We start from the raw sequence: 26,517 nt of genomic DNA, 5'->3' as shown, positions 1-26,517 counted from the left end.
ATAATGTCCTTCATTTTTCCTTAGTTAAAAAAATACTAGCAAATATTGGGTAGTGCTAGGCTAAATGTGGAAGGTTTAATTTTCTAAATACCAGCAAGAAGGCACTTCCTCGGCTTTCTGGCCTACCCACCAGCTTACCGCTGAGCAGGACCAGGCGGAAAGACGTAAGAAGCTTTCCAGAACACACCTGCAGTGTGTGTCCTTACACCTGCTGGGAGCTTCAAGCCACAGTTTAGCCAGGAACACAAACTGTAGCTAGCAGACTAACAGCCCCAGAGAGGGACGACATGGCTCCCAAGCAGGCCTAAACAGCAGTGCACATGGCGGCTGCTCTGCTCATTCTAATCGTACCTGTGAGCTCGGCATCCCTTGTGAGAGACGTGCACCTCAGGACAGACTGTAGACAAGAGCAGAGTTAATGCCCAAGAGCTTTCTTTACTCAACAGGAAAAAAGCAGCAGAGGAGACTTCAGGGGCTGGCTAGAGAGCTTAGAATTAAAATAATCACCGTCTCAGGGTCAGCAACTCTGACAAGGGCCTATTTATGACGAACCACACTGGCCTTTTGCAATATTATTTATAGTTCTGTAGAAAATGAACACTAACCAGGGACCCTGGTCTATAATCATATTCCTTCTTGCTTCCTTGGATCACCGTGACCTTAGAACCTGCCTGGGAGATGGATGGAATACATTTGTGTTACACTGGGCTCACAATTCTATGCTGTCCAAAGCGGAGCTACGTCTTCAAGCTGGGCGGACAATGTACATTTTGCCCTGTGTGCTTCCTTTCATTTGCACACGTAAGTGCAGCCTCATGGAGAGAACCACTATTTTACTTGTGAGGCATTACTATACATAAATAAAACACACACACCCAAACCCCAAATGTAAATCAGATTATTAAGAACTATAATAGAGGGACTGGAGAAATAGCTCAACAGTTAAGAGCACTGACTGCTCTTCCAGAGGTCCTGAGTTCAATTCCCAGCAACCACATGGTGGCTCATGACCATCTGTGATGGGATCTGATGTCTGCTTCTGGTGTGTCTGAAGACAGAAACAGTGTACTCTTATAAATAAATAAAATCTTTTTTTAAAAAAATGAAACTATGATAGGAACTATGCTAAAACTAGCCACCAGTTGTAGGTCAACAGAAGGTCTAGAAGTCATCAACTGTAGCAGAGATGGTACAAGTTCTAATCATGGTCCCAAGAGAGCTACTGACACCCATGGGGTTAATTCTTAAAACAGGGAACAACATCGAAGACAACAGAGACACTTACTGAGCACTGACGCTCTTAACCTCTTGCCAATCCCTACTTCTAAATAGATACTAACTTGATTCACAAACTGGCCTGCCCCACCCCAAAAGTGGCAGTATTATCCTTAATTACTTAATTTATACTTTGAGAAACAGCAATAGAAAAATTATATAATTTCTCTAAGATCACAGAGCTAGGAAATTTCTAAGCTAGGATTCAAGATTTGGTCTAACCTTAAACTTCCATGCTGATAACCACTCTACTGTTTATATTTCTATGAAAATTATAAACACACAGGAACTTCTATATTAAGCTAAACAAGCTTTTAAATCTTTCTCTGAAGTTTAATTCTTCAAACAATACAAATAATATTCAAGATATTAAATTTAACATCTTCCAAGATTTAAGAGTCTGGACAAGTTTTTATTTCAAGAACTACTTTTGGGGGCTTACTGGTACAGTTGAATACAACAACACTACTATATTAGAAAATATGAAAAATATGCAGGCTTATTCAGAAAAAATGTTGCTTGGGTGGAAAAACCTCAAATGACATTTGAAACAGAATGCCACAAAACACCGATGCATTAAGGATCATTATCTAAGGGCTGGGAACATGGCTGATTAGGAAGAATGCTTGCCTGGCAGACAGGAGGTTCTGGGTTTGGTCCCCAGCACTGTGTAAAACTGGGCATGATGGAATACACCTACAATCCCAGCATCTGGAGGAGGTCAAAGCAGGGTGATCAGAAGTTCAAAGTCATACTTGAATACTTAGAGAGTATTCAACCTTGCTACATGAAACCCTTTTACAAAAATCACACAACCATCAGAATAATGCTTTACTTTTTGTAGCTTGCTATAATATCTTAATCATATTGATTTTTTGCCACCTCAAGTTCTTCCCATATAAGATACTAACACTATCTTGCTTGAAGGGTTAAATGAAACTGGTGATATGTAAATATTCAGTGTAAACAAGTGCCTACTTTTAAATTTTTCTAGTCAAGGTCTGATTGTTGCACAGGTTGGTTACAAACTATGTAGCCAAGGCTAGCCTTGAACTCTTGCTCTCCTAAATGCTGGGATTACAGGCTTTGTACAATCAAGCTGAATTAAAGAATTTAATTTTTTTTTCCTTTGAGATAGGGTCTCAGTCCGTATCCCTCGTTGCCCTAGAACTTGATATATAGACCAGGCTGGCCTCAAATTCAGAGACCTGCCTGCCTCTGCCTCCTGAGTGCTGGGACAAAAGGCCTGTGCCATCCTCCTGTTCTTTTTCTCCTTTTGTTTCAGACTAGTCTTGAACTCATGGCAACCTTCTGGCCTCAGCCTTCTCTCAGGTGCTGGAATTTTACAGCTATACATCATGCATGCCAAGCACAACTTAAGTTTCTCGAGTTCAAAGCACATCTCAGCTGCATAGCAAGTTTGAGGCCAACCTAAGTTACATGAGTATTTGCCTCAAAACAAAACAAAACAAAACAACCAGCCAGTCAACCACCCACCCACCCACCAACATCCAAAGCAAAACCGCTCAAGAGCAGCTGTTTATCATTTTAAATAATCCACCTAAACAGAGAACCTACACAAAGCATTATTGCTACATCTAACTTGGTGGTTATCTACAGCAGTACCAGATAGGGAAGGGATTATCACTAACTCAAACTGTCAAGCAGTGGAAGGACAAAGTGTCTGCAGGAAAGGGTTTTGTGGCTTGCATTTATTTATATGTGGCCATCCTTAAGGTAGTCTAAGGATTTATAGCAGGTAAAGCTGTGACAGTCTACTCTGAGACTTTGATAAAATTTCTTGTGCTTCTGGTCTTGTGCTTCCATAGAGAGATGGAAAAACACCTGCCCGAATGTCTCATTAAGAACATATATAGACCTGAACCAGAAGGACGGCAATTAAAACCCCATATTCTGTTCTTTCTCATACTAATGCTAGTTATTTTCCACATATGATCTTTTCCATGTCTTTGAAGGGTTTGTCTAAAGACTAATTATTTCCTTCCTGGCACCAGGGCTGCAATTCAGGTAGAGGCCACCTGTTAAATAATGGGGCTTTTTTAATTTTTATTTTATTTTATTGATTCCACAGTCTATTGTCTAAGTTTCTTGCAGGTGTGGCTAACTAAAAGAAAATAAGAATGTAGCACGTTATCCACACAAGCTCTGAGAGTGAAAATATAAATGTAAAACAATAAAGGCCCACCTTGGCCTCCCACACCAGCCAGCAATGTGCTGTTAATAGTCATTACAAATGGGGCACTGGCTGAAGAACAGACAAAAAAAAAGTCAATGTAAAATAATGAAATGAATTTAAAAATACACATAAGACCTCACTCTGATAACATCAGTGGAAGTAACAGGATCACTCACTTTCTAGTGTGCAATTTAGAGCCCAAAAGTTCTAACGTTCTACCAAATCAGTTCCAGGTGTTCTTCTGATCAAAGTTAAAAATAAGATAATGGTACAAAACACCAGTGAGGTACAGTGAGGTCTAGTGAGGTCTAGTGAGGTCTAGTGAGGTCTAGTGAGGTCTAGTGAGGTATAGAAGCATATTCATTTAATCTTGGGATTATGTAGACTTTAAGAATAATATCGGCAGAAAATACACAGGGAAATATTCAAATGTTTAGGATTCAACAAATATCACTTAGCATGTACGGAATGAAGAAAATCTCAGCTATATGGAAAAGCACTGTCAACAGACACTAGTAATGAAATGCTATACACTAGAATTACTTGACAAGGATTAAAGAAAATAATGCTTCAGGTAAAAGGGTTAAATACTCTTGGAATATGCAGAAAAACTGGATGAAGACATATAAGAATAACTGAAAAACACAAAATTCAAAGCTGAAGACCCACTGGATGGGTCCAGTATCTGGATGTTTGTGATGGACAAAAAGGTCAGTGAATTTGAAGATGGATCATCATCACTCTGAGGTGGAGGAAAAGTGAAAAAAAATTTAACTGAGCCTAGGGACCTGCGGGAAAACACTGAAGTCTAAAATTCAACCCTGGAAAGCCAGTGTGGCAGGGATACCAGTTCTCCTAGGATTGATTAATAAACAATGGAATTCAAATAAAACCATAGCTGATTTATTTTGTACTTAAGAGAAACTGTTTCTAAAATTCACATAGAAAGGCAAAGCAACTAGAATAGGCAAAGCAGCTCCTATTAGCTGGTTACTACCTGGTTTCAAAAGCTGCTCTTAGTAAGCCAATGAGGTATTAGCATAGCATGCCAATCAACAGAACAGGAGAGTCTGCAGACCACAGAGAACCAAGCACTGACAGCAGCCAGTAGCAACCTGAAAGAAATGCACTAAGGTCAGAAGGCAGGCACAAGACATATTAAAGGTGACTGCTCTCTTTCAAAACAGCAAGGGAAATAGCCAAAAGGTACCACACAGTTTATACAGCTTTGCACACACATTGTGCTTGCTGCACCTTGGTCCCCAGGTCCAATGCGAACAATGTGGCATAGATTCAAACACTCCTTTCCTTAGGAAAGATCTGCATCAAGTCTGAAAAAGTATCTATATGCCAGGCACAGACAAATCACAAATTACATTTCATTAAATACTATATAAGATCAGTTTGACTTAATTTGCCTTATTTATGTATCCCAGAAAGTTGCTGAGCTAAAAACCCAGCTAAGACAACTCTTATGAAGCACTTAGAATCAATAAGATGTGACTAACATGACAGTTGGTTTGAGACGTTAGGCACAAATAAGTAATATGAAAAATGATAAAAATTATAATCTGTGCCGAGCAGTGGTGGCACACGCCTTTAATTCCAGCACTTGAGAGGCAGAGGCAGCCAGATTTCTGGGTTTGAGGCCAGCTTGGTTTACAGAGTTTCAGGACAGCCAGGACTACACAGAGAAACCCTGTCTCAAAAGAAAAAGATATATATATATATGAATATGATATAGATATAGCACAGTATTTCCAATATTCAACACATTTAATTCATAAAGTACCATGTTGGAACTACTTGAAATCAAACTGATACCCAGGGAACAAAACTTCTAGAATGAACACATTTAGTCATAATCTCTGATAAATAGGGATCAAGATGATCACATAATTATGTGAGCCTGAGTCCAGCAGTTCTCCAAGTATGGTATGGAAATCCCGTGTCTACAAGATCAAAGTCATCTGTATGAGCACTAAGACATTTATGTGTTGTTCTCATTCTTTCATAAGTATATAGTGACATCTAAAAATTACATTTATTTATTTGTATGTCTGTGTCCAAGTGTGTACTACTTGCCCCATGCATGAGGTCAGAGGACATCTTGTAGGAGTTTGTTCTCTCTTACCATGTGGGTCTCAGTGACCAAACTCAGGTTGTCAGGCTTGGTGGCAAACACCTTTTTTTACCTGCTGATATTTTTCAGAGAGTCCATGTTGTGAAAGATCACAACATTATGGATTACACAAGAGAATCTATCTGCTCCTAATGTGTTAGACTTTAGAGATTTAAAAAGTGTAAGGTAATGCCATTTTTGATGAAAAGTTTGTTTTGCAGTTATAATTAGAACCACAACAATGGCCAGGATAGCAAAATATCCCCAAGGGCACCCATATCTTGGCAGTCACCAACAGCTCCCTAATAGGACTTTAGGTCTCCTCAACAGGAAGAAAATCATGCTTGGTACTGGAAACCTTGCCAATTATCCACGGCCAATGAGGTCATGGATCCTCAAGAGAACCCTCACCACGTCACTAAGCTACAATGATTCCTAACTGCATTCTATATACACATCCTTAGAGAAGTATAGCTCTCACTCATCAAAGAAGCTTTTCTTTGCAATAGACAGAAAGCAATATATATGTTTACACAAATGGTCAAATGCAGAGACCAACTGATTGTGGGTGACCAGCCACAATGGATATATTCACAACACAACTCCTGTATATAAGGCTCAGGGAACATTGTAAAAGATAGAGTTAGAGGATCAGAAAATCTGCAATGACACTGTATGTCCTAGAAATGACAGAGAAATGTCAACCATGATTCCTCAACACGATTTGAACAATGACAGAACCAACAGACATGCTAAGGGGAAGAAGGAAATCTCATGGGTGGTGGTACCTAGACAAGAAATTATAGGCAACTCAGGAATGCGGAGAAAAGAAGAGTTAGTCTTTCCTAAGGTGAACCCTAACTGCTTAACCAATACCAAGTGGTCAGCCCTAAAATTATATACAGACAACAACTCAGTAGGTTGTATTTATATATCAATGCATATACTTGTAATAATAACAATTAAAGAACAGAAGGTCATGAATTTGAGGGGGAGTGAAAATGAGGAGATATGAGAGGGGCTGGAGGATGGAAAGGAAAGGGTGGAAATGGTATAATTGTATTTTAACAAAAACCTGTTATTTATGTTAACATCATGGTTTTGAATTATTAAAAACATTTAAGGCTTCTTAGTTTTAAGTTCTAAAAAGGCAAATACTAGTAGTAATATTCAAACCAAGTTCTCAGGCTTGTCAATAATTTCTAAAAATCTTAAGGTTCCAGAGACCAAAACACTGACGAGAGTCTCTGCACAGCTAACATGGGCTCTGGTTACCCACGCCTGGCAATGTCCTGCCTGTAGGGAAGTGAAGGCTATAATTACAGTGACCACTTATTGCCTCTATACCCTTCGTTCGCTACATGACTGAACAATCCATAAAAGCAGTATGTTGTGAATATAAAACATGCTTAGAGCTTCACCAGGCTAAGCAACAAGATGAAGTTATGTTCAGAAATGGTATTTCATGATATGATCTGACCGGGTGGGTCAATAAGTCAATAATCATTTTTTAAAAAACATTTGTTTTATTAAAAATTCACTGTTTTGGGTACTCAGACAACTGGCATTCATTACTTCTGTACTGCTAACTCCAGAGGAAGGCTTTACAACTCCTTCAAGTCAAATCAGGCTTGCAAAATTCCAATCTCTAGCAAAAACAAACTACAACTGATGGATAAAACTGATTTTTAATGCAAGCCAAGGTGTAGCAATAAAGTAGAGAGAGAAGAAACCCAGACCCCAAAGCTCTAACATAAGGAGCTATCTCAGGATAGTTTTTCAGAATCAGGGCTAAGATGATGCAGGGAGGAGGCACCTGAGGGAGGAGGCTCCTGAGGGAGGAGGTTCCTGAGGGAGGAGGTTCCTGAGGGAGGAGGTTCTGAGGGAGGAGGTTCCTGAGGGAGGAGGTTCTGAGGGAGGAGGCTCCTGAGGGAGGAGGTTCCTGAGGGAGGAGGTTCCTGAGGGAGGAGGTTCTGAGGGAGGAGGTTCCTGAGGGAGAAGGCTCCTGAGGGAGGAGGTTCCTGAGGGAGGAGGTTCTGAGGGAAGAGGCTCCTGAGGGAGGAGGCTGCTGAGGGAGGAGGCTCTTGAGGGAGGATGCTCCTGAGGGAGGAGGTTCTGAGGGAGGCGGTTCTGAGGGAGGAGGCTGCTGAGGGAGGAGGTTCCTGAGGGAGGAGGTTCCTGAGGGAAGAAGTTCCTGAGGGAGGAGCCTCACTGACACTTGCACAGCTTTCTTAAAAACAGAAACAAACCAGACCAGATGTGCATTTTCAGTTTTTTCAACACAAAAGCAAAACAATTTTTAAAAAATATTATTCTCTTTCACTAAGGCCAGCAAAGAAACTTAATTAATTTTGAGATGTTAACTGCATTAAAGGCAAATCCAAAGTGATATTTAGCAGAGGCCTAACATGTATCCTCACTGACTAAGCAATGCCAGGCTTAAAAACAGAGAAAATGTTCAATAAAATAGGTATTTCTTACAGTATTGTTCATAATACCTAAACCTGGAAACTGCAAAGAGCCTAAATATACAATTATTATGGTCAAATAATTCCGTTTATAACCACATAATATCACACAATATAAAATGTCAAAATTATATAAAAAATATGACAAGCAGAAGTAGTCACTATATATTTCTAAAGAAAGAAATAAGACAGAAAATTGATATACAATTTTATTTAAGACAGGTATGTACAAACATGTCTGGGGGGGTTTAAATTAATAATGTGAATATACAGTCCAAAGACTATACATACAAATCTATAGACTATACATATAAATTAGTTTGTATAGTATTTATCTTTGAGTTTGAGACTGTAGATGATTATTTACTTTTTAAAAGGATATACTACTTGCTTTATTATACAGTAAATATTCTCACTTCTATAATAATCATTAAAGTATTGATTTGAGGTGATCATGCAATGGTAGACTATTTGAATTTGATAATAAAGAGGAAAGCAGATAGAAGAGATGAAGAGCACTGAGCAACATTATTATCACTTTATCATATATCTTTGTTGTACAGTATTATGATAATCTCCAGTTTAACAATATAGGAAGACATTTTCAAGGGAACCTGAAAGCACACAGTAAATTTCTTCAATAGTTCAGTCAGCTCTCACAGAATTAATATTTTTGTGGAAAAAGTACGTGATTTAAAAAAAAAAAAAATCTGTCTCCCAGCCTTTTTTAGCTATAGCTAGCATTTCTCTAACCATGTCTGCTGCCAATCAAGCTTTATCTAACCAACTCAGACTGGCATACTGACTTCATCCACACCGTCATAGGAGTCCCCTGACTGCAACCTCCTGCCACATGTCTAAAGGATTTTATGAAATCAATGCTTGAAGAAGGTCCAACAGCAGTATGAGTTTGATGTGTGGGACTGAGAAATGTAGGACCCAAAAGACCGTCCACCTGCTAAACTCTAATCTGGTGCCATCACTGCCACCAAAAACTGGCAATGATTCTGAAAAAATGATTTTTTTTCAGAATGATTCTGAAAAAGGAAAAAATTCTATTGCAAGTGAGAAATTTCTATGCTCTTGAGCTTCATCTACCAGTACCACATTTTAAGTGCCTTGCTAGACAGTGAAATCTGGTAGTAATTATCAAACACCATACACACTGTTTAGAATAGAATCATATTTCTTTTCTTTCTTTCCCCCCTCCTGATATCTCTCTCTCTCTCTCTCTCTCTCTCTCTCTCTCTCTCTCTCTCTCTCTCTCTCTCTCTCTCTCTCTCGTGTGTGAAAAGCAGAATGCTGCTGAACGGCACCCGAATGCCTACTGTATACCAAGCCAACACAGCAGCTCAGCCAAAAATGTGAACGGAATGGTTTGCCAAGTAAAAGAAAACATAACAAATTGGTAATGGTTTCTATCTTGACAGAAACTGAAAATGATCCCTCAATGTGTGGCCACTCATGTGGACACATAAAAATGTCTTAAAAGCAATCATTTTCCTCAGATAACAGACCCTGACAGTGCCATACAGCATACTGGTTGGCTTTCACATCTCAAAAGAGTGGCAACCATGACCTACAAAACAGTTTGGGAGCCATGTAATTTATGATAACACACAGGCACATGCCCTGCACTCGTGAAGTTTGCTCTAGCCCACCTTGAGTATGGGACCCCTTTCCCAGGTAGAATACACTTTTATGAGACAGGATCATCAGAGACTCAGTGAAGTTGAGCTGGCTGATCTATGAACAGACACAGTGCTGTTCCATGGTCTTCAGTGCAATGCAAAGGCCTTACAGCATGGATTCTAGAGGGTTCTCCATAGTGCCTTCATCACTAAAGTTATTGTTATCAGGATGTTACTTAAATCAATACCAAAATTACTGTGGAGGTACATGCATAGAGTTTGATTCTCTCCTCAGATGGTAACGCTGGAAGGAACCTGAGTCCTCCTCCTGCTGATGCTGCTTTAACTGATTTCCCTGTCACCACACTGTCTTCTCTCCTTTACCACACCTTTTTCTTCAGATGGAGAACCAGCCAACACTATAGACCACTGGTCCCCCATATAAGAAACCCCCATATAAGAAGTGTTATTTGTTTAACTTTTTAATAAGGATACTAGATGGAACACTGATTATATGGTCAAATCCTTTAAAAAATAACAACGACCCATTTGAAAACACTTCATTGGTATGTGAAGATAAAGAGAACCTCAGGATTAGGAAATCCTGAGCCAAGGAGCTAGGAAGAACCTTAGGATATTAACTGAACTTGCCAAGTTGAAAGTAAATCTGAATCCTGTGGGTTACGAGTTTCGGGTGAAACTTTTGGGTTTTGAATTTGATGGTGACTTTCCTGTTCAATAAAAAGTGCTTAGATGGCTTATAACAAAGGTTAGGAAAACTTAATGGGCATCAAGCTGCTCTTACAAAACATCCAGCTTGGTGAGTTAAGTGTAAATGAATCAGAAACACATGGGTCATATTCCCTCAAAAATGCATAGATTCAACAATAGGGGAAGAAGACTTGGTGAAATGTGGGGGTGTTAGCTGACCCCCAAATAAATAGTTGAAAGATATTTTGAGACATTGAAAGAATTCAAAATAAAACTGACCTTGTTGGGCTACATAAAACAGAATGTTTTCTATGCGGTGTGCATTTGTCTCTAGGGGTCATGAACACTCAGGGAGCCTGTACTCTGTGAGTACTCACGGAGCACAGGACTGTAAGAGTAGCCAGCTACTGCTTTCAAGCCACTTTGAATTTGTGCATAAACACTATATAAGTTGTAAAAACTGGTTATGAGAGTTCAAGAATTTATAAAGACTGACATCATTATCCAGATCCTGCAGAGACTATAAATTAATAGACAAGTATAAGATATTTTTCAGGGTCCAGGTAGGTACACTTTGTTCCACTCAAGTCCTTCTCATGTGGCCCTGTTGGCTAACATTACACACAGTTGCAGACTCTTACTAGTTTTAAGTATTTTTTATGTCTTTTTAAATATATGTCCAGCTCTCTTCCCTCCACCCACTAGATTTGTGAGTGCTCGACAAGTCTTGCTGACTGCTTTTCTGGAGGATGGGAGTGTTGGACAGTTTTGAAATAGGGGAGATGCTGTTGGCAGGAAGCATGGGGCCATGATTCTAGGTTGGGGTAATGGCACATGGGACAGTTCAGAGGCTCCAGAGGCTGAGTCATGTGTGTAGGGGTGCTATACTGGTTGGCCAGAGTACTGTGGGAGGTGGAGGCAGTTAGGTGTGGGGAGGCCTAATATACTGCATCTCAAGTCAATTTGAGGACAGGGGTGTGATAAGGGAAAACACAGTTTGACTGGTTTTGGTTTTTTCTTGTAAGTTACTTCCCAGAATAAGATCAAGTTCTACATACAGGATACATGCATGTCTTTTCTTTATAAGCTGGAAAGCATCTAGATATAAATAAAATTAATCATGCATGTGTTCCTAGGATCCTATAGATAAACTCGAACAGGAAGTTGGTAGGAAATATATTACTAAAATAGATGACTAAATTCTAAAATGTTTGTGGTAAAATGTAAAAATACATTGATTTATTATTTTTTAGGGTTGCTTCCTGGCTGTTTAACACAAATCTTATTTTTTTAAATATAGTTTTAGAAAAAATTTTAATTGGATATTTTATTTATTTACATTCCAGATGTTATCCCCTTTCCCCAAACCACCCCCCAAGAAATCTCCTATCCCATTCCCCCTCCTCCTGCTTCTATGAGGATGTGCCCCCATCCACCCAACCACTCTCACCTCCGTGCCCTCGAATTCCCCCACACTGGGGCATTCAGCCTTCACAGGACCAAGGACCTCCTCTCTCACCTATGCTCCACAAGGCCATCCTCCACTACATATACAGCTGGAGCCATGGGTCCCTCCCTGTGTGCTCCCAGGCTGGTGGTTTAGACTCTGGGAGCTCTGGTTGGTTGGTATTGTTGCTCTCCCCATGGGGCCACAAACCCCTTCACCTCCTTCAGTCTTCTGTCTCACTCCTCCATTGGGAACCCCATGATCTATTCAATGGTTAGCTGTGAGCATCCGCCTCTGTGTATGTCAGGCTTTGGCAGAGAGTCTCAGGAGACAGCTATATCAGGCTCCTGTCAGCAAGCACTTCTCGGCATCCATAACAGTGTCTGTGTTTGGTGACTGCACATGGGATGGATACCCAGGTTACTTAGGCACTCATCTTTCTTATACAGTTTTTTTTTTTTTTTTCCTGGCTCACAAAATACTGGTATCAACTGAATGCTTGGTGAGACCATTTACTTCCCTTTGTAACTGTAATGAAGTACAGGGGAGAGGAGGCCTGGCAGTGTTAGCGTCCAGTCTGATGCAGATGCTGTGACAGGAATGTTTCCACAGTGTCTTTACTCTGAGACACTTGTAACATAGTTAATACTAAGAAATCAAAGAGCTTACCAGCCTTCATCGTCTTCCACTTCTGCTTCAGGAACACTGTTTTCAGGCGTTTCAGTAATTGCTTGAGTGAGCTTAGATTTAAACTGGCTCAGCAGTGCCAGGGTCTGAAATGACAAGGAGATGCTAAGCTATTGATAGAGGTCATCCAAGGAGAGATGCTGGAATTTGGTAGAAAAGAAAATTTGCTGCTTGGATATAAGACACAGGTAACTGTTGCTTTTTTTCTTTTTCTTTAAATTAATAAAACTGCCTTTTAGGCTACAGTGGTGACATTAGCAAATCCTGACACTGTTCTGTTTGGATCTGCACTGGCATAGTTCCTTAGAGACATTCCAGGACTCTCTATTCCAAGACTTTAACGTGCTCAGCAGCAGACATTCTAACTCTGTAAAATACATGCTCATTGGTAAGTTTTTAGTGCTTATCCGACAGAAGACCTAGTCACTAGTATATGTGGAATCAAACACAAACACCAAAACTAAATGCTATTCATTAACAAATTTCCAAGATGTGAAGCATCTACCCTGGAAAGGTTAGAATGGATGAGTCCATCAATCTTGGACGGTGAGTAAAATGAAAGAACATTTGAAGAAAATGCTTTCAGTCGTAGAAACTAAAGTGACTCTCTAAGAGTCAGCAACTCCAACCTGGGAACACACTTTCAAAATATAATCTGGGTCTAGAAAGAAAGTGGCTTGTGTAGTGATATCACCTACATGGACTGTGAATGCTAACATGTTGAATGTCTATCAAAAGGAGCTTAGTAAATTTGGTAAAAAGCAATAAATATGTTATTGAATGGTTGTCAGAAATTACAGAAAATTTTTTGAGGCATGTTTTTGAGAAACAGAACAGTCTAGATTCTTAGGTGTCTCTTATCCTCTGTGGGCAAGAAGCAACAAAGGGTCATGACTTTGTAATTTACATCTTCTGGTTACAGGCCATTCTAGAACCTGAGCAGAAAACATGGGCTAGGAATGAGACTCTTCAAAACTCTAGGTTTTAAAGAGTTCTTCCTCGTGAAGAGGGATGGAACACAATCTGCCTGAAAAAATCAAGGGCCTAATAATAAGTTTTGATTTTAAATTCAACTCTAACTTCCTCATTCTTCAAGGATGTGTGAGGAACAGGGCTGGCGGACACGGGGAGATGCTTCAACTCCTTAAGCAAGCTCAGGACCATAAAGACTACAGTTCCTGAAAAATCTACGTAGTATTTATAGTCTATTGAGTTCAATAAGGAAGAGGTGTCAAAATACTTTCAAGAAACAAGACAACAATTCCTATGAAACAGTAGTGATACGTAATTATAAAATACTCAATTCCCACATGGGCAAGAATAAAAAATATACACATTACCATGGTTACCCGAGAGAAATTTGGGTAAGATGTATAAATTTCCACAAAATGTCAACACGGGCAATCTGAGAGCTGCTTGTGTTAGGACCTGGATGTTTAAAACTGTTTTTTAGAGTAGATATTCTAGAATTAAGCCCTTCAACTAATGTTAACAGGATCTTTGGTTTTGACATTACCTGATCCTCTCGAGAAGTCCCCTTCTTTGGCTGCTGCTTCCGCAAAGCTTCATACTTCTGCTTTTCTCTCCTGTACTCTGCGACAGCGCCATCTGAGGCAGCTTCTTCCTCTGCAGAACAGGAGCATATACTCAGGGGTAGGATAGCAAAAAGGTACAGTGGGTTCATGTACACACTCAGGTTACCAAACAGGGAGATCAAACTAGGGCTTGTTTTGTCCCATTAATTAAAGGAAAGCAAAAACAAAATACAATCCAGTGAGATCCACCAAAATCTATTATTTTCTCAGTTACAAAGTGACAGGAACTAAATTTCTTAGACTTGGCATTTTTTCTATACTGTATCATTTTATTTTTCTTTTATGTATTCTCTTAGGCTGACTGTAAAATAATTGATCTCACTTAAAAATAATTCAGATTTTTCTAAAATTCAGCAGTACTATTTTATATTGTTTCTATCCTTATACATTTTCAAATACTAGTTGAAGTTTCAATAATTCACTACCTTTGTCTCCACCCCAGTTAAAATAACAAAGGCAAACTTCAGGTTGATGGTAAATAGGAAATAAATACACTGCCAAATTAAGTCAAGACAGCAGCAGGAGGAGAAAAAAATTAATTTTACTAAGTTAGAATTTCAAAAATAAATGTACACCCCCAGCAGTGCAATGAACAAACAAAACAAGCAAACAACACATAGTAACAGTGTACGCAACACACATGCTTGGTATCCACTTAGAGAAGATGGCTGTTTTTGCCATATATAAAACAATTTTTATAATAGATTTTTAAAGATTAGTTTCACATTTTCCCTTGAATTACATCCTTGTCTGTCAGTCTTCTTATTCTCCTGTAACAGCTGCATTTGCACCATCCTGGGATATAGCACCTTGATGTGCCTTTAGCAGTCAACCCCCCACCTGTGAGCTGGGCTCACACACAGTGCCTCATACCTGCTGAGTGCATGTTCTACCAATGAGCTACTCACATCCTGTCCAGCACACACTCCTTCCCAGCCTGGTACCCCACTCCTTCCCAGCCTGGTACCCCACTCCTTCCCAGCCTGGTACCCCACTCCTTCCCAGCCTGGTATCCCACTCCTTCCCAGCCTGGTACCCCACTCCTTCCCAGCCTGGTATCCCATTCCTTCCCAGCCTGGTATCCCACTCCTTCCCAGCCTGGTACCCCACTCCTTCCCAGCCTGGTACCCCACTCCTTCCCAGCCTGGTACCCCACTCCTTCCTAGTCTGGTACCCCACTTCTTTATTCTGTCTATCTCAAAGTGTTTTTTCCTCTTGGAACTCACCTTGCTCTCTCGACTCCCTACCTTTTGTTGTTTCTTCTTTAAGGAATACTAAAAACATTCTATCTCTCCATTCCCCAATTAATTTCCCTGCCTAGTTCCTGTTCACTCTGTAGGTCTCAGCCTGGCTGGCACTTGGTCCAGGCAGCCTTTCTGGTTACGGTCACAGCGTCTGGTCAGGATGTTCCCCTGAGCTCCTAGACTGTTCCTTAGCACTTAGCAGACTTTATGGTAATTTACTGTTTACTCTTCTTTTCCTACTAGGGGACATTAAAATCCTTGAGAAAAAGTCATATTTCCCCAGCACTCAGAGCAGAGCTTGGCAAGTGATCAATGTTGATAAATAACAAACAAGTGAAGAGGGAAGACTGAAACTGGAGAAGGGAAATGAAAAGGTGGCAGGTCAGTCTGGCCCAGACCCACACTGCTGGGGCACAACTACCCTGCCATCTGGGAGCTTCTGCTCTGTCATGTTAGGGACTCAGTGCTATCCATTTTCTGATGTTTTCTAGGGCAGAATTTTGTGAAGTGGGAATGCTGATAAACATCCTCAGAACCAGCTAGTGCAAAATATAGAAGCCAAGGCCTTACATTCCAGCTACAAGGCACCGAGAGCCTGTTGTGAGAACATTAAATAAACAAGCAGTCATAGATGTGTTGAGCTACCATTGCTACAGCTAAGTTGAGTTAATATTTGGTCATGCTTATTTTAATGAGTTTAACATGCATTTCTTTGTGTATAATCTCCTTTAGCAAGGGTCAATCCCTTGATTACATTTTTAAAAAGTGTTTATAAACAGACTTTAGTAAAATTTAAATGGAGGGTCTTACTATGTAGCCCAGGTTGCCCTCAAAATTTCAGATCTTCCTGCTTCACCTTCTTTCTCTTAGGGGCTTAGAATTATGGAGGCTACCCACCACACCCAGCTTCAGTATATATGTACGTATACTGTGCAACAAAGAAGCCGTATAAATCAAAAGTTAAAAGCCAGCATTAGATAAATTTAGGTATATAAAAAAATATGGAAGGATTGCAGCCCTGAAGGGGATAGGAACTCCACAGGAAGGCTAACAGAGTCAACTAACCTAGACTGGACTCTTGGGGCTCTCAGAGACTGAGCCACCAACCAAAGAGCATACATGGGCTGGGCTGGACCTAGGCCTCCCTGCACATATGTAGTAGATATGGAACTTGGTCTTCATGTGGGTCTGGAACAGCTGGGCAGTGGCTATCCCAAAAGCTGTTGCCTGTCCGTGGGATCTGTTCTTCTAGTTGGGCTGCCTTGTCTGGCCTCAGTGGGAAAGGATGTGCCTAGCCCTGCAGAGACTTGATGTGCTTGGGTCAGGGATACCTGGGACGGGATGCCATCCTCTCAGAGAAGGGGAGGGAGGATGGAGGGAGGATTGTGAGGGGGTGACTGGGAGGTGGGCAATGAGTGAGATATAAAGTGAATGAAAGAAAAAGCATGGAAATTCTACAGCAGTCTTGTCTACAGAAAAAGCCTTCAAATAACTTAGAGAATAGTACTAACATGATTTTGGAATCTGATAATGACAAAAAATTTGAATAAGCTATAGAGGGATATTTTATATATAGTGAAATTCATTCAGAGCATAGACGATAACCACCCTGGGATTGCTTGTAATATGTTTTTCTATGGCAATCAAGACTCATAATATCTCCTTGACCTTAAAAGGTATCTGCACTTCTCCAATAGTGGTTCATCTGCCTTCTTCAGACATCAGAGGTTTTGTTTTTTTTTGTTTTTTTCCCCTCTGAATTCTAGTTCTGCATTCTGGAAACTCACACAAGGGACTTATTCTGAATATAATCTCTCATGTCAACGTTGTTGGGTAATTCTGTACACAACTGAATGGCACTCCACAGTATGATTATACTCTAAGTATTAATTTTTGCACTAGTTGAGTGCCATCCAAACGGCTTCTATGATACCATGACAGTGCTTGCGAGAAGGGCTGCACCTCCCTGCATCATCCCTCCTAGTGATGCAGGAGACTGAGCTGCCTGGCTACCCAGCTGGGCCTAGAACTGTATTTAACATCTAGTGGAGTGAATGCTTTCTTCTTATGGTTCCAACTGTCACTTTCTACTGACAGCTAACAGGCTTTACTGTCCACTTATATAGCTGCTTTTGAACTATTTGTTCAGATCTTCTGTTCATATATTTGTCTTAATAATGTACTGAAAATGGAAAAATATATTCTAGGTTCAAGACCTTTATTAGGTATCTTCTGCTGCAAATGGCTTCTTTCAGTGTATAGTTTATGTTTTTATTTTTTGAAATGCCTTCCTCAGAAAGAATTTATATTTTAGTGGATGGCATTTTATCAGTTTTTAAAAATACTACTCATAAACGCACATATAGAGACACGCATTCACATACATGCATGCGTGCACGTGCACACACATACATACTCTCTCGTCAGTTATCTGTGAGTTGTTCACTCACTCCAAGATCACAGAAGTTCTTTCCCCTAACGTTTTTTCTTTATACATTTTTAAAAGCTCTTTTTCATACTTAAAAGTAAGAAAGCTTTACTGTTATGACTGATTTTAATGAACATTTACGGTATATCATCATTCGTGCTGGGGTGGGGTAATATGTGCCTTCTCTGCCTACTCTCTGCCCTTCTCACTATGGAAACAATTTACTATGATGGTGGGATACACAAGGTCCTCTGAGCAGAGGCCAAGGCTACCCAGAGTCGGATTGTGATGAGGACTCCTCAGTAGGGATGCCTTTACATATGGAAATATTTTAGTGTCCCTCTTTTTCTGCATTTTCCACATTTTAAATTACATGGAAAAGTTAAGATAACTTTAATGAATCACTTTTCTCCTCCATATTTATTAGACTTTACTCTTTATATATTTTCTAGTCATGGTATAATCTAGATATAACTGAACACATTGCCCGGTACTATCCTACTACTGTGATAACCATCCTTCCTAAGAACATGTTCATCCCCAGTCCCGCAGCAGTGCTGTGGAGTTAATGGTGGCAGTGTTAACGGAGAGCACCGAAAAGAGAGGGAATCACTCTCGGATTCTAGGATCTTTTTGATGTATTCTCTTTGGTAAAAGTAAGTGAAATTAAAACAGAGATTTACATCTCTAATCAATAGGATGCAGAATCATTTTAATTTTGGAAAATGTTAAGGAAATAGTTGAATACAACTGTGGGAATTGTTGCCATTACTTAAGTGATTCCCGATCAAACAATGACCTACCACCGTCTCCTGTCTCATTCTAGCACTTGTCCACATAGGCCACCTACAACCACAACCAGTGTAAGGAAAGCTCCATTCCATAACGTTCACCAGACACATAGCAACTACACAGAATGCGGGACTACCACCCCATCCCACAATCAATAAATCAAGTGGCATCCAACGTTGTAATCTTATCTTGACTATGGCTTTGGCTTTCAAAGAGGGAACCGGTAAAATCCAGACTTTTAGCCTCTAGTCACAAGTAAAAGCATTTTGACTTTAACTGACTGGATTTTGTGATGAACATGAAGAATGTGAATGCTTGGGAACCTTAGGGTTAAACAGGTAAGTTACAGGCCGTAACTTAACACAGGTGTAAATGCTCCACTTATCCCACACCCCATCTTCTAGGATGTTCTGGAAAGACCCACAGACTCTGGTGGCACAGAAGTTACAGTTTTCAGTTGTACCCCACCTTTGGGTTTGACTACCTGAATGCATTCTTGGTGCTCGATATGGTTATTGGTCATTTACTCCAATCTAATTTGCATTTTAAATGATATACTCACTGTACTCAACAGAAGAAAAAAAGTATCCCTCTGGTTACTATTTACAGGTGGTGTGGCAAAAACTGCTACACAGATGAATCACTTGAGTTTGAGGTTGGGGCAAAGCAGACAGCTGGGCCATGCAGTTCTAAGGGTGGTCTCACTAATCTGCTTATTTCTGGAAGAGATGATTTTAGCAGCACACTGCTTCAGTCTGATTGTCATCTTGTGATAATTTTCTCACCCAGTTATAAAGTAAAAACAGATGTGCTTTACAGCACCTATGAAGGGCAACTTGATACTGCCTTGTGTTTGTTTGATGCCTATGTGTAGACTTTGTTTGTGATGTTGTGTTTTCGACACAGGGTTTCTCTGTGTAGTCCTGGCTGTCCTGGCACTAGCTTTGTAAACCAGCCTGGCTCTGATCTCAGAGATCTGCCTGCTTCTGCCTCCCAGGTGCTGGGATCAAAGGCGTGTACCATCAACACTCAGCAGGGTTTTTAAATTTTTAACTTTTATTTTACACGTTTGGGCACTTTGCCTGCACATATGTCTGTACTCCACTGTGTGCCTCATATCCATGGAGACCAGAAGAGGGGTATCAGATCCCCTGGAACTAGAATTATAGATAGTTCTAAACTGCCATATTGATGTGCTTGGTTGGAATCCAGCACAGATCCTTTGGAAAAGCAGCCAGTGCTCTTAACCACGGAACAATCTCTCCAGACCTGGAATAGTGGTTTTGATATACCTCCCAGTAATTAAAATACAATATACCATTAAATGTTATTTATAAGACATGTTAATAGGATAAGAGAGAGATTGTATCTTACAGAAATGGTATTTCCTTCTGAAAGTTTAAAGATTTTCTAGACTAAAGTTTGTAAAGAAAATCATTTCAGTCATAGCTGAAAAATTATCTACACATCCCACTAAAATAATGTTTAAAATCTTCAATTTTTATAAAAGCAATTTGCCTGTACAAATTAATATTCACAACTGTTTCACACTGAATGGGCCTCTCTTTAGCTATATAAATTTGCTAATGAGTTCTATCTCTTACGACCACAAGAAAGGATGATAAGATTTGGTTGACAGTCTTTATAGAAATTAATCAGAAAAAAATCCATTATATAACTTATTTTACCTGTCTACCAGTGGCAAAGAAAGATTTAAAATGAAAGTTAGCTTTGGATTAAGAATTAATATAATGGGCTGGAGAGCTGGTTCAGCATTTGAGAGCACACCTGCTCTTCCAGAGGTCCCAGGCTAGGTTCCTAGCATTCACATAGTTGCTTAAAAAGATTTGTTAAGCCTTTAATTGGGATTGGTGGCGCATGCCTTTAATTCCAGCACTTGGGAGGCAGAGGCGGGTGGATTTCTGAGTTCAAGGCCAGCCTGGTCTACAGAGTGAGTTAGACAGCCAGGACTACACAGAGAAACCCTGTCTCGAAAAACAAAAACAAAAACAAAAACAAAAAAAGATTTGTTACTTGAGTTCCATAGGACACAATACTCTCTCCTCCCTCCATAGCTGCTAGACACACACATGGCACACACACATCTATGCAGGCAAACGTGAATATACATGAAACAAAAATAATTTTTTAAAAGAAGAATTAAGGTGAGCTGGTCACTAATGTGGGCAATGTACTAGAGAAATAAGAAGACCTAATGAAATTCATGGTATGTGATTTTATTTTCTACAAATTAGTAATTCTAAACCATTAAAGTCAGACAAGTCTAGGTAGGCATACTGCTCTCAAAATACACTCTCTGGCCATTCTAGTTCTTTGTTTAGTGAGGTGAGGTAGTAAATTAATTAACCTTAACATCACTTGACTTAAGGATGTGTTGTCTTTTTGCTTCCATTTTTAGTCAGGAAGATTAGGTAGAAACCTTCAGACTGGTTACAGGGTCTGCTCAGGCTGCATCAGGCAGGCCCAGGCACCAGGATTAAGCCTCTTCAGGTTCCATCTGAACTGAATGGAAATCGTAGTTCAAACACATTTACAAGATAAACTGAGCTAAAGGCAAAGGAATCTTCTATACTAATGCAACTATGTTTTAAAAAAAAAGAGTGTGGAGAGCGTTTGGAGCTGCTTGGCAGGAATCTGACGTTGGCCAAGGACAAGGAAATGGGCTTTAGGCAGGAATCTGACATTGGGCCATGACAGGGAAGTAAGTTCAGGCAGAAATCTAATTTTAGGCAAAAACAGAGAAGTAATTTCAGTCAGGAATCTAAGTCTTAGGCTAGAACAAAGAAGTAGGCCTCAGGCGTGAATATGACTGTGAGCTAGGACAGGGAAGTTGGCTCAGATATTTTAGTCATCCTGATAAGCCCTTAGAAACACTGATCTTGAGAGGGACCAAGGGAGTGATCACCAGACTTTGTTTATTGCCTTGTTTGTTTACTGACTATTTGCAGCTATTGCTGGTTCCTCAACATAGAACTGACCTAAATACTTGCATGTAATTAAAATGGTTTAAAAGAAAATTGAGAAAAAATAAACCCACCTCAGCCTTCAGCCTCAGAATTGGCTGGGGTCATGCTACAATGTTGTCTAATTGTCTTTTTCTTTTTAATCCTCACTCCTGCGCTGGAGAACCTGTTGACCGACTGAGCTGGCTTGGTAACGTGAGTGGCTGTTAACTCATCCACTTCCTAAAAGTGCAAGTATGTGTGTGTTATATCCACATTACTGTAAAGTATGATATACTGTGAGTGCTCATATGGCTACATTTACTTTTCATGGTTTCAGTTTTTATCAGTAAGTTGATTACTTCCTTTATTTATTTCAATTTGTAGCTAATCAGTTTTGAAGAACTTACTCATTGTTGACGTCCATATGTATTTTTTAATTTACAGAATTAAAGTTGTATTTGACTCTTTTTCAAATTCATTACTTTTCTCATAACTGTATTCCTTCACTGTGCTTTTTATTCTTAAACAGTCCCTCCAGTTATTAAAACACCCTTGTATCCTTTAGAGTCTTAGAATCCTTTGGCTATGCCCCCAGCTTTGCTTACAGAGGTCATTTCTGTAAAAAAAAAAGTCATGTTTCTGACTTTATTTCATTCACATATGCATTTCTGTCATATTTCATAGGAATCTTTTGGCATACAGATTGCATAAAGGTTCCCTTGCATTTGTTTCTTAAAGACAACCAAGGCATTCTATTGGCCCAGGGACAATCTTTTTCCAATTCTGATTTAGCATTCCTACTCCACATAGATAGTCAGACTTTATAATTATTTATAATTATGTCTACTGGATGCTCAGCATCTTGCTTTTTTAAATGAGAAACTTTTCTTTTTCTTTTGTTTCATAGTTCTGAAAAGATGCCAAGCCCCCCCCCCCTTTCTTTTTTCTTTTCTTCTTTTTTTTTTGGGGGGGGTGTGTGTGACATTCCTGGCAAGGTGGACAGTTTTTCTGGCTTTATCTAACCCGAGATTGAATATATGAGATTGTCAACTTCTAGCTATTAGAATCAACAATTAAATCATACATCTGGGTTTAGTACCCTCTGGACAACCCTCATCTAGCACCAGCTTGCTCACTTCATATTCAGGCTATCCTTGCCTTTGTCTCTGGTATCTAGCACTCTCTCCTTTCTCCAACCCTCCTCATAAGCGCACACACAATTGCCCAAGGGTGTAAATGGGCTTGGGCTGTCTTTTATCTTGCACTCCCATATGTTTATAGGAGAATGGAGTGTGGTAGCTGCCAGATCAGGAAGTAGGACATTTGTCTTTCATACGCTTGACTTCTCCTGAACAAACTAGAACTGAATAAGCAACTGGATGTCTCTAGTGGTATAAAACTAGACAATAAAATATGTAAGAAATTAAAAAACACTTGTTTCCATAAGTGGTCTATGTTTTATTATGTGCCTTATGAATCTCAACTTATATTGGATTGTGATTCAGTAATTCAATATGACTATCATCAACCAAAATTTTTATGAAATATACTTGAAATGGGAATTAAGACAGAACATTTATAAGACCTGTTGCATGTTAGGCACCTAAATGATATAGTTTTGACTTCATGTAACTAATACTCAAAAAGATGCTTTGAAAGGAATATGAAGGGTACACAATCATAACATATGTGAAAATATTAAGAATTCAAGCTATTTACTATAATGTTAGCATCAACATTTGAACTCATATATAGAATACCACTATGGTAGAGGGTCCAAATATCTCCTGCTATAGCATTAGAATAAGAATATGACTATATTAGCTAGATCCCTCTGAGACAAAGGCAGGTCAGGTTCTTGACAGGGCTTAAAGAGAGGAGTCCTCAGCATCACCAGAACTATACCCTCACAACCAGAGTACCAGAGCCAGACAATAGCTGACAACAGTCGAAATGTAAGTTCTCAGCTTATAGATGAGGCAACCAAGTGCTAAGTGAGTAAAGTTACTCAGTGTTTCAAGGGAGTCAGCAGCTACAACTTAAAACCTAACCTAAGATGACACAAATACCTTTGTTCTTAGAGATAAGAATATAAGAATAAGAGATAAGAATGTCCTTATCTCTCCCTCTACAAACTAGTGAGTAAATTTCATTTTTTTTCCTTTTGAATTTCTTGTCTACCTAGCGAATGAACTCATGGTATCAATTCATAAACTTCATTGTAGAGGTAAAAGAGTTTATATCTACTATGGCTCTGGGATCAGAACCCAAGGAGCTAGCAGCTCTGTTCACGAAGTAACAAACTTATTAAACAAAGCAAGCAAGCACTGGCTTCTATATGCCAGAAGCCTACTTATAAAATGGTTTTAGGTGGCTCTGGACCCATCACCTTAAAGAATATTATGTGAAATTTCCATAATAAAACTTTTTATGTAAATGAAGGTGCTGTGGTAACAATAGTAATCATATCTGAATAACCAAAGGGGCAGATTGTTACTAATGTGTAGCTGTGTTTATCATATAGTCTGGAAATGATAAAATATTTTCTCATTAAAACTTTAATTTATCAGAACTTAAATCCAGGAAAAATTCCATACTTGAAAATAAGTACTACAATTGTAAACATTTAAAGTAAATATTCACTATGTGCCAAATACTAGCAACTGAATTATATTTTTAGTCCTTACAACCAACAACTATGTAAGGAAGGCATGCTATTAATCCTACTTTGTTGACTGGTACATTAAGGTAACAAAGGATTAAATCATCTATCTCATAGATATTAAACTGGGGATGGGAGTGTGGTAAAAATTATACTCATGTACTCTGGCTCTAAAATAATGAGCTTTTAATTAGCTTAGTTGTTAGAGAAAGAGTGAAACAAAAAGAAAAGGAAAGTTATACTTGAACATGCAAAGGCATTAGGTAATATAACCATATTTAGTAACTAAAATTGAATATAAAAAGAGGCCCTGAAGTCCCTCCTCTAGTTTCAAATATATGGTTGCATAAACCGTGAAAGAGTACAAGAGCAGTTTGCTACATAGTAGGTTTACTCAAATGACCTCTACCCCCAAACATTTTTTATGGCTTTCCTATATTGTCCCTAACCACAGCTCCCCTATACTCAAACTTTTAACACAGACCATAACTCCAAAGGGAGCACCTTTCAGGTGTAAATTCACAGCCTGTTCCTGCCCTTGCATAGGCTTTGTATTGTATTATGTGGACCCTAACAGTAATAGCAACAGGGATAAATGATCATTTAAAGGTATCAAATTACAACATGTCTACAGTCATCTTTTACTGGACAGAATGGGTCTTCGTGGATTGTTCACGGTCCTAGGGTGCCAGAACACACAGACTTTTTCAATAGGTAGTTGATTAATAACCTCAATCAATGTAATTGAGTTTTAAGGATATATGGGATTTATGACCCTTGTTAAATTGATGGAGTCATCTTGAACAGTTATCACTGATGAGTGCCTATGGGCACCAAGTCTTTTGGATAAAAACTGCAGGAGCTGCAACCATTCACCATCTTCACCTTCTTCTTTGGGAAGCTGTTGGGGATAAAAGACACATTTCTCCCATCTAACCACATGACCTTTCTTTCTTCCTTTCAAAATCTGTCAAGGCAATAATTATAATGGAAAGTGCCTGTGATATCCAAATGACTATACAATGCAATCCATAATTTATTATCATTTTTCATAATTATGACATATAATACTTATCACACAGCCACAATATAAATCCTAACTTTGTCTAGAGGATACATGTTAGGATAATAATAATAATAATAATAATAATAATAATAATAATAATAATAAAAATTTCATACGAAGTGGTGTCTTTGGACTAGGACAGGGAAGTGGGCTCAGATATTTTGGTCATCCTGATAAGCCCTTAGAAACAGTGATCACAGGAGTGATCATGGGACTTTGTTTATTGTCTTGTTTGTTCTTTGACTATCTGCATCTATTGTATTGCTCATTCCTCAACCTAGAACTGACCTTAATACTTGCATGTAATTAAAATGGTATAAAAGCAGAGTGAACTAGTGTCTTCTAAATATATATACACAAACGTTCACAAAAACTAGACAAAGAAACCTTAAAAGTTTACTTTCCTATGAGTAAAACGTCATTTTGGCAATTTCCAGAGTCTGAGATTTTTCTTCTTCATCTTTGGAGCACCATCCAGGTTATTTTTATGCTACAATAAAATAATACTGGCTCCATCTGGTGGTCAACAAGCCTCCAGTTTCATGAAATTCAGTCAAAGTGTTTAGAGGTTAGCACACTGAAGTATCTCAGAGCTGAGATTAACAAAATTTAATCCCATCTTATTTAGATGGAAGTGTTATTTCTTTCCTCTATACTTAGCCTCACTGCTTCACATTATTAAGAGGTTTACAATAATTCTTAAATAACACAGAATGTTTTTCTTGTGTTTGTCTTTCAGCTAATCTGAGAAATGTGTAGGTAGCAAGTTTCTGAGAACAATACAGTTAAAACTTATCCTGATTCTCGGATTGGATTGCAGTTTAACTATAAAGTATAAAAATATCCCCTGATCTCCACCTGTGTTTTCCATTAGACATGTGCACAACAGTAGCCTGTGGGAGCTCAGATCTAGGCAGTCTGTACATCTGCATTATTGTCAAAGCTTCATCTTGGTTTTTAAATTATGTATCAGAGGAATGTTTGCAGAACCACAGCATAAAAGATCAGTATTAATAGTTCTTAGTTGGGCCCAGGGGTGGAGAGGGACCAGGCTGGGGGCAGAAAAAAAATAGTTCTTAGTTAGGACTCTGCTAATTTTACAGATGGAGAAAACGAGGTTCAAAGAAGTCAAATGCACTAAACTGCATGTTCCAGAAACCACATTACTTAATTTGTTTTTGTCACATTTATTTAACTTATGTGTCTATGTGTATGTGAGTGCATGT

The 26,517-nt window shown here is 39.1% G+C and overlaps 1 protein-coding gene across 3 annotated transcripts in view; it reads right to left on the bottom strand.

Moving 5' to 3' along the window:
- Positions 1-26,517, bottom strand: part of Cwc27 (CWC27 spliceosome associated cyclophilin) — a 190,297-nt gene that overhangs the window by 12,747 nt on the left and 151,033 nt on the right. For 2 of the 3 annotated variants that reach the window (XM_076916236.1, XM_034523350.2), the window contains exons 12-13: positions 14,055-14,164; positions 12,521-12,624 (exon numbers count right to left, since the gene is read on the bottom strand). In XM_076916236.1, coding sequence (XP_076772351.1) covers positions 12,521-12,624; positions 14,055-14,164 — 214 coding nt within the window. Of the gene's footprint in view, positions 1-11,875; positions 12,248-12,520; positions 12,625-14,054; positions 14,165-26,517 lie in introns of those variants that run through there. The other variant, XM_076916235.1, reaches the window with a different exon arrangement.

Source organism: Arvicanthis niloticus, chromosome 19 (assembly GCF_011762505.2).
Source record: "Arvicanthis niloticus isolate mArvNil1 chromosome 19, mArvNil1.pat.X, whole genome shotgun sequence".
Lineage (NCBI taxonomy): Eukaryota > Metazoa > Chordata > Mammalia > Rodentia > Muridae > Arvicanthis > Arvicanthis niloticus.
The sequence above is the reverse complement of the archived record's forward strand: the minus strand, read 5'-3'. Positions and strand labels throughout refer to the sequence as shown.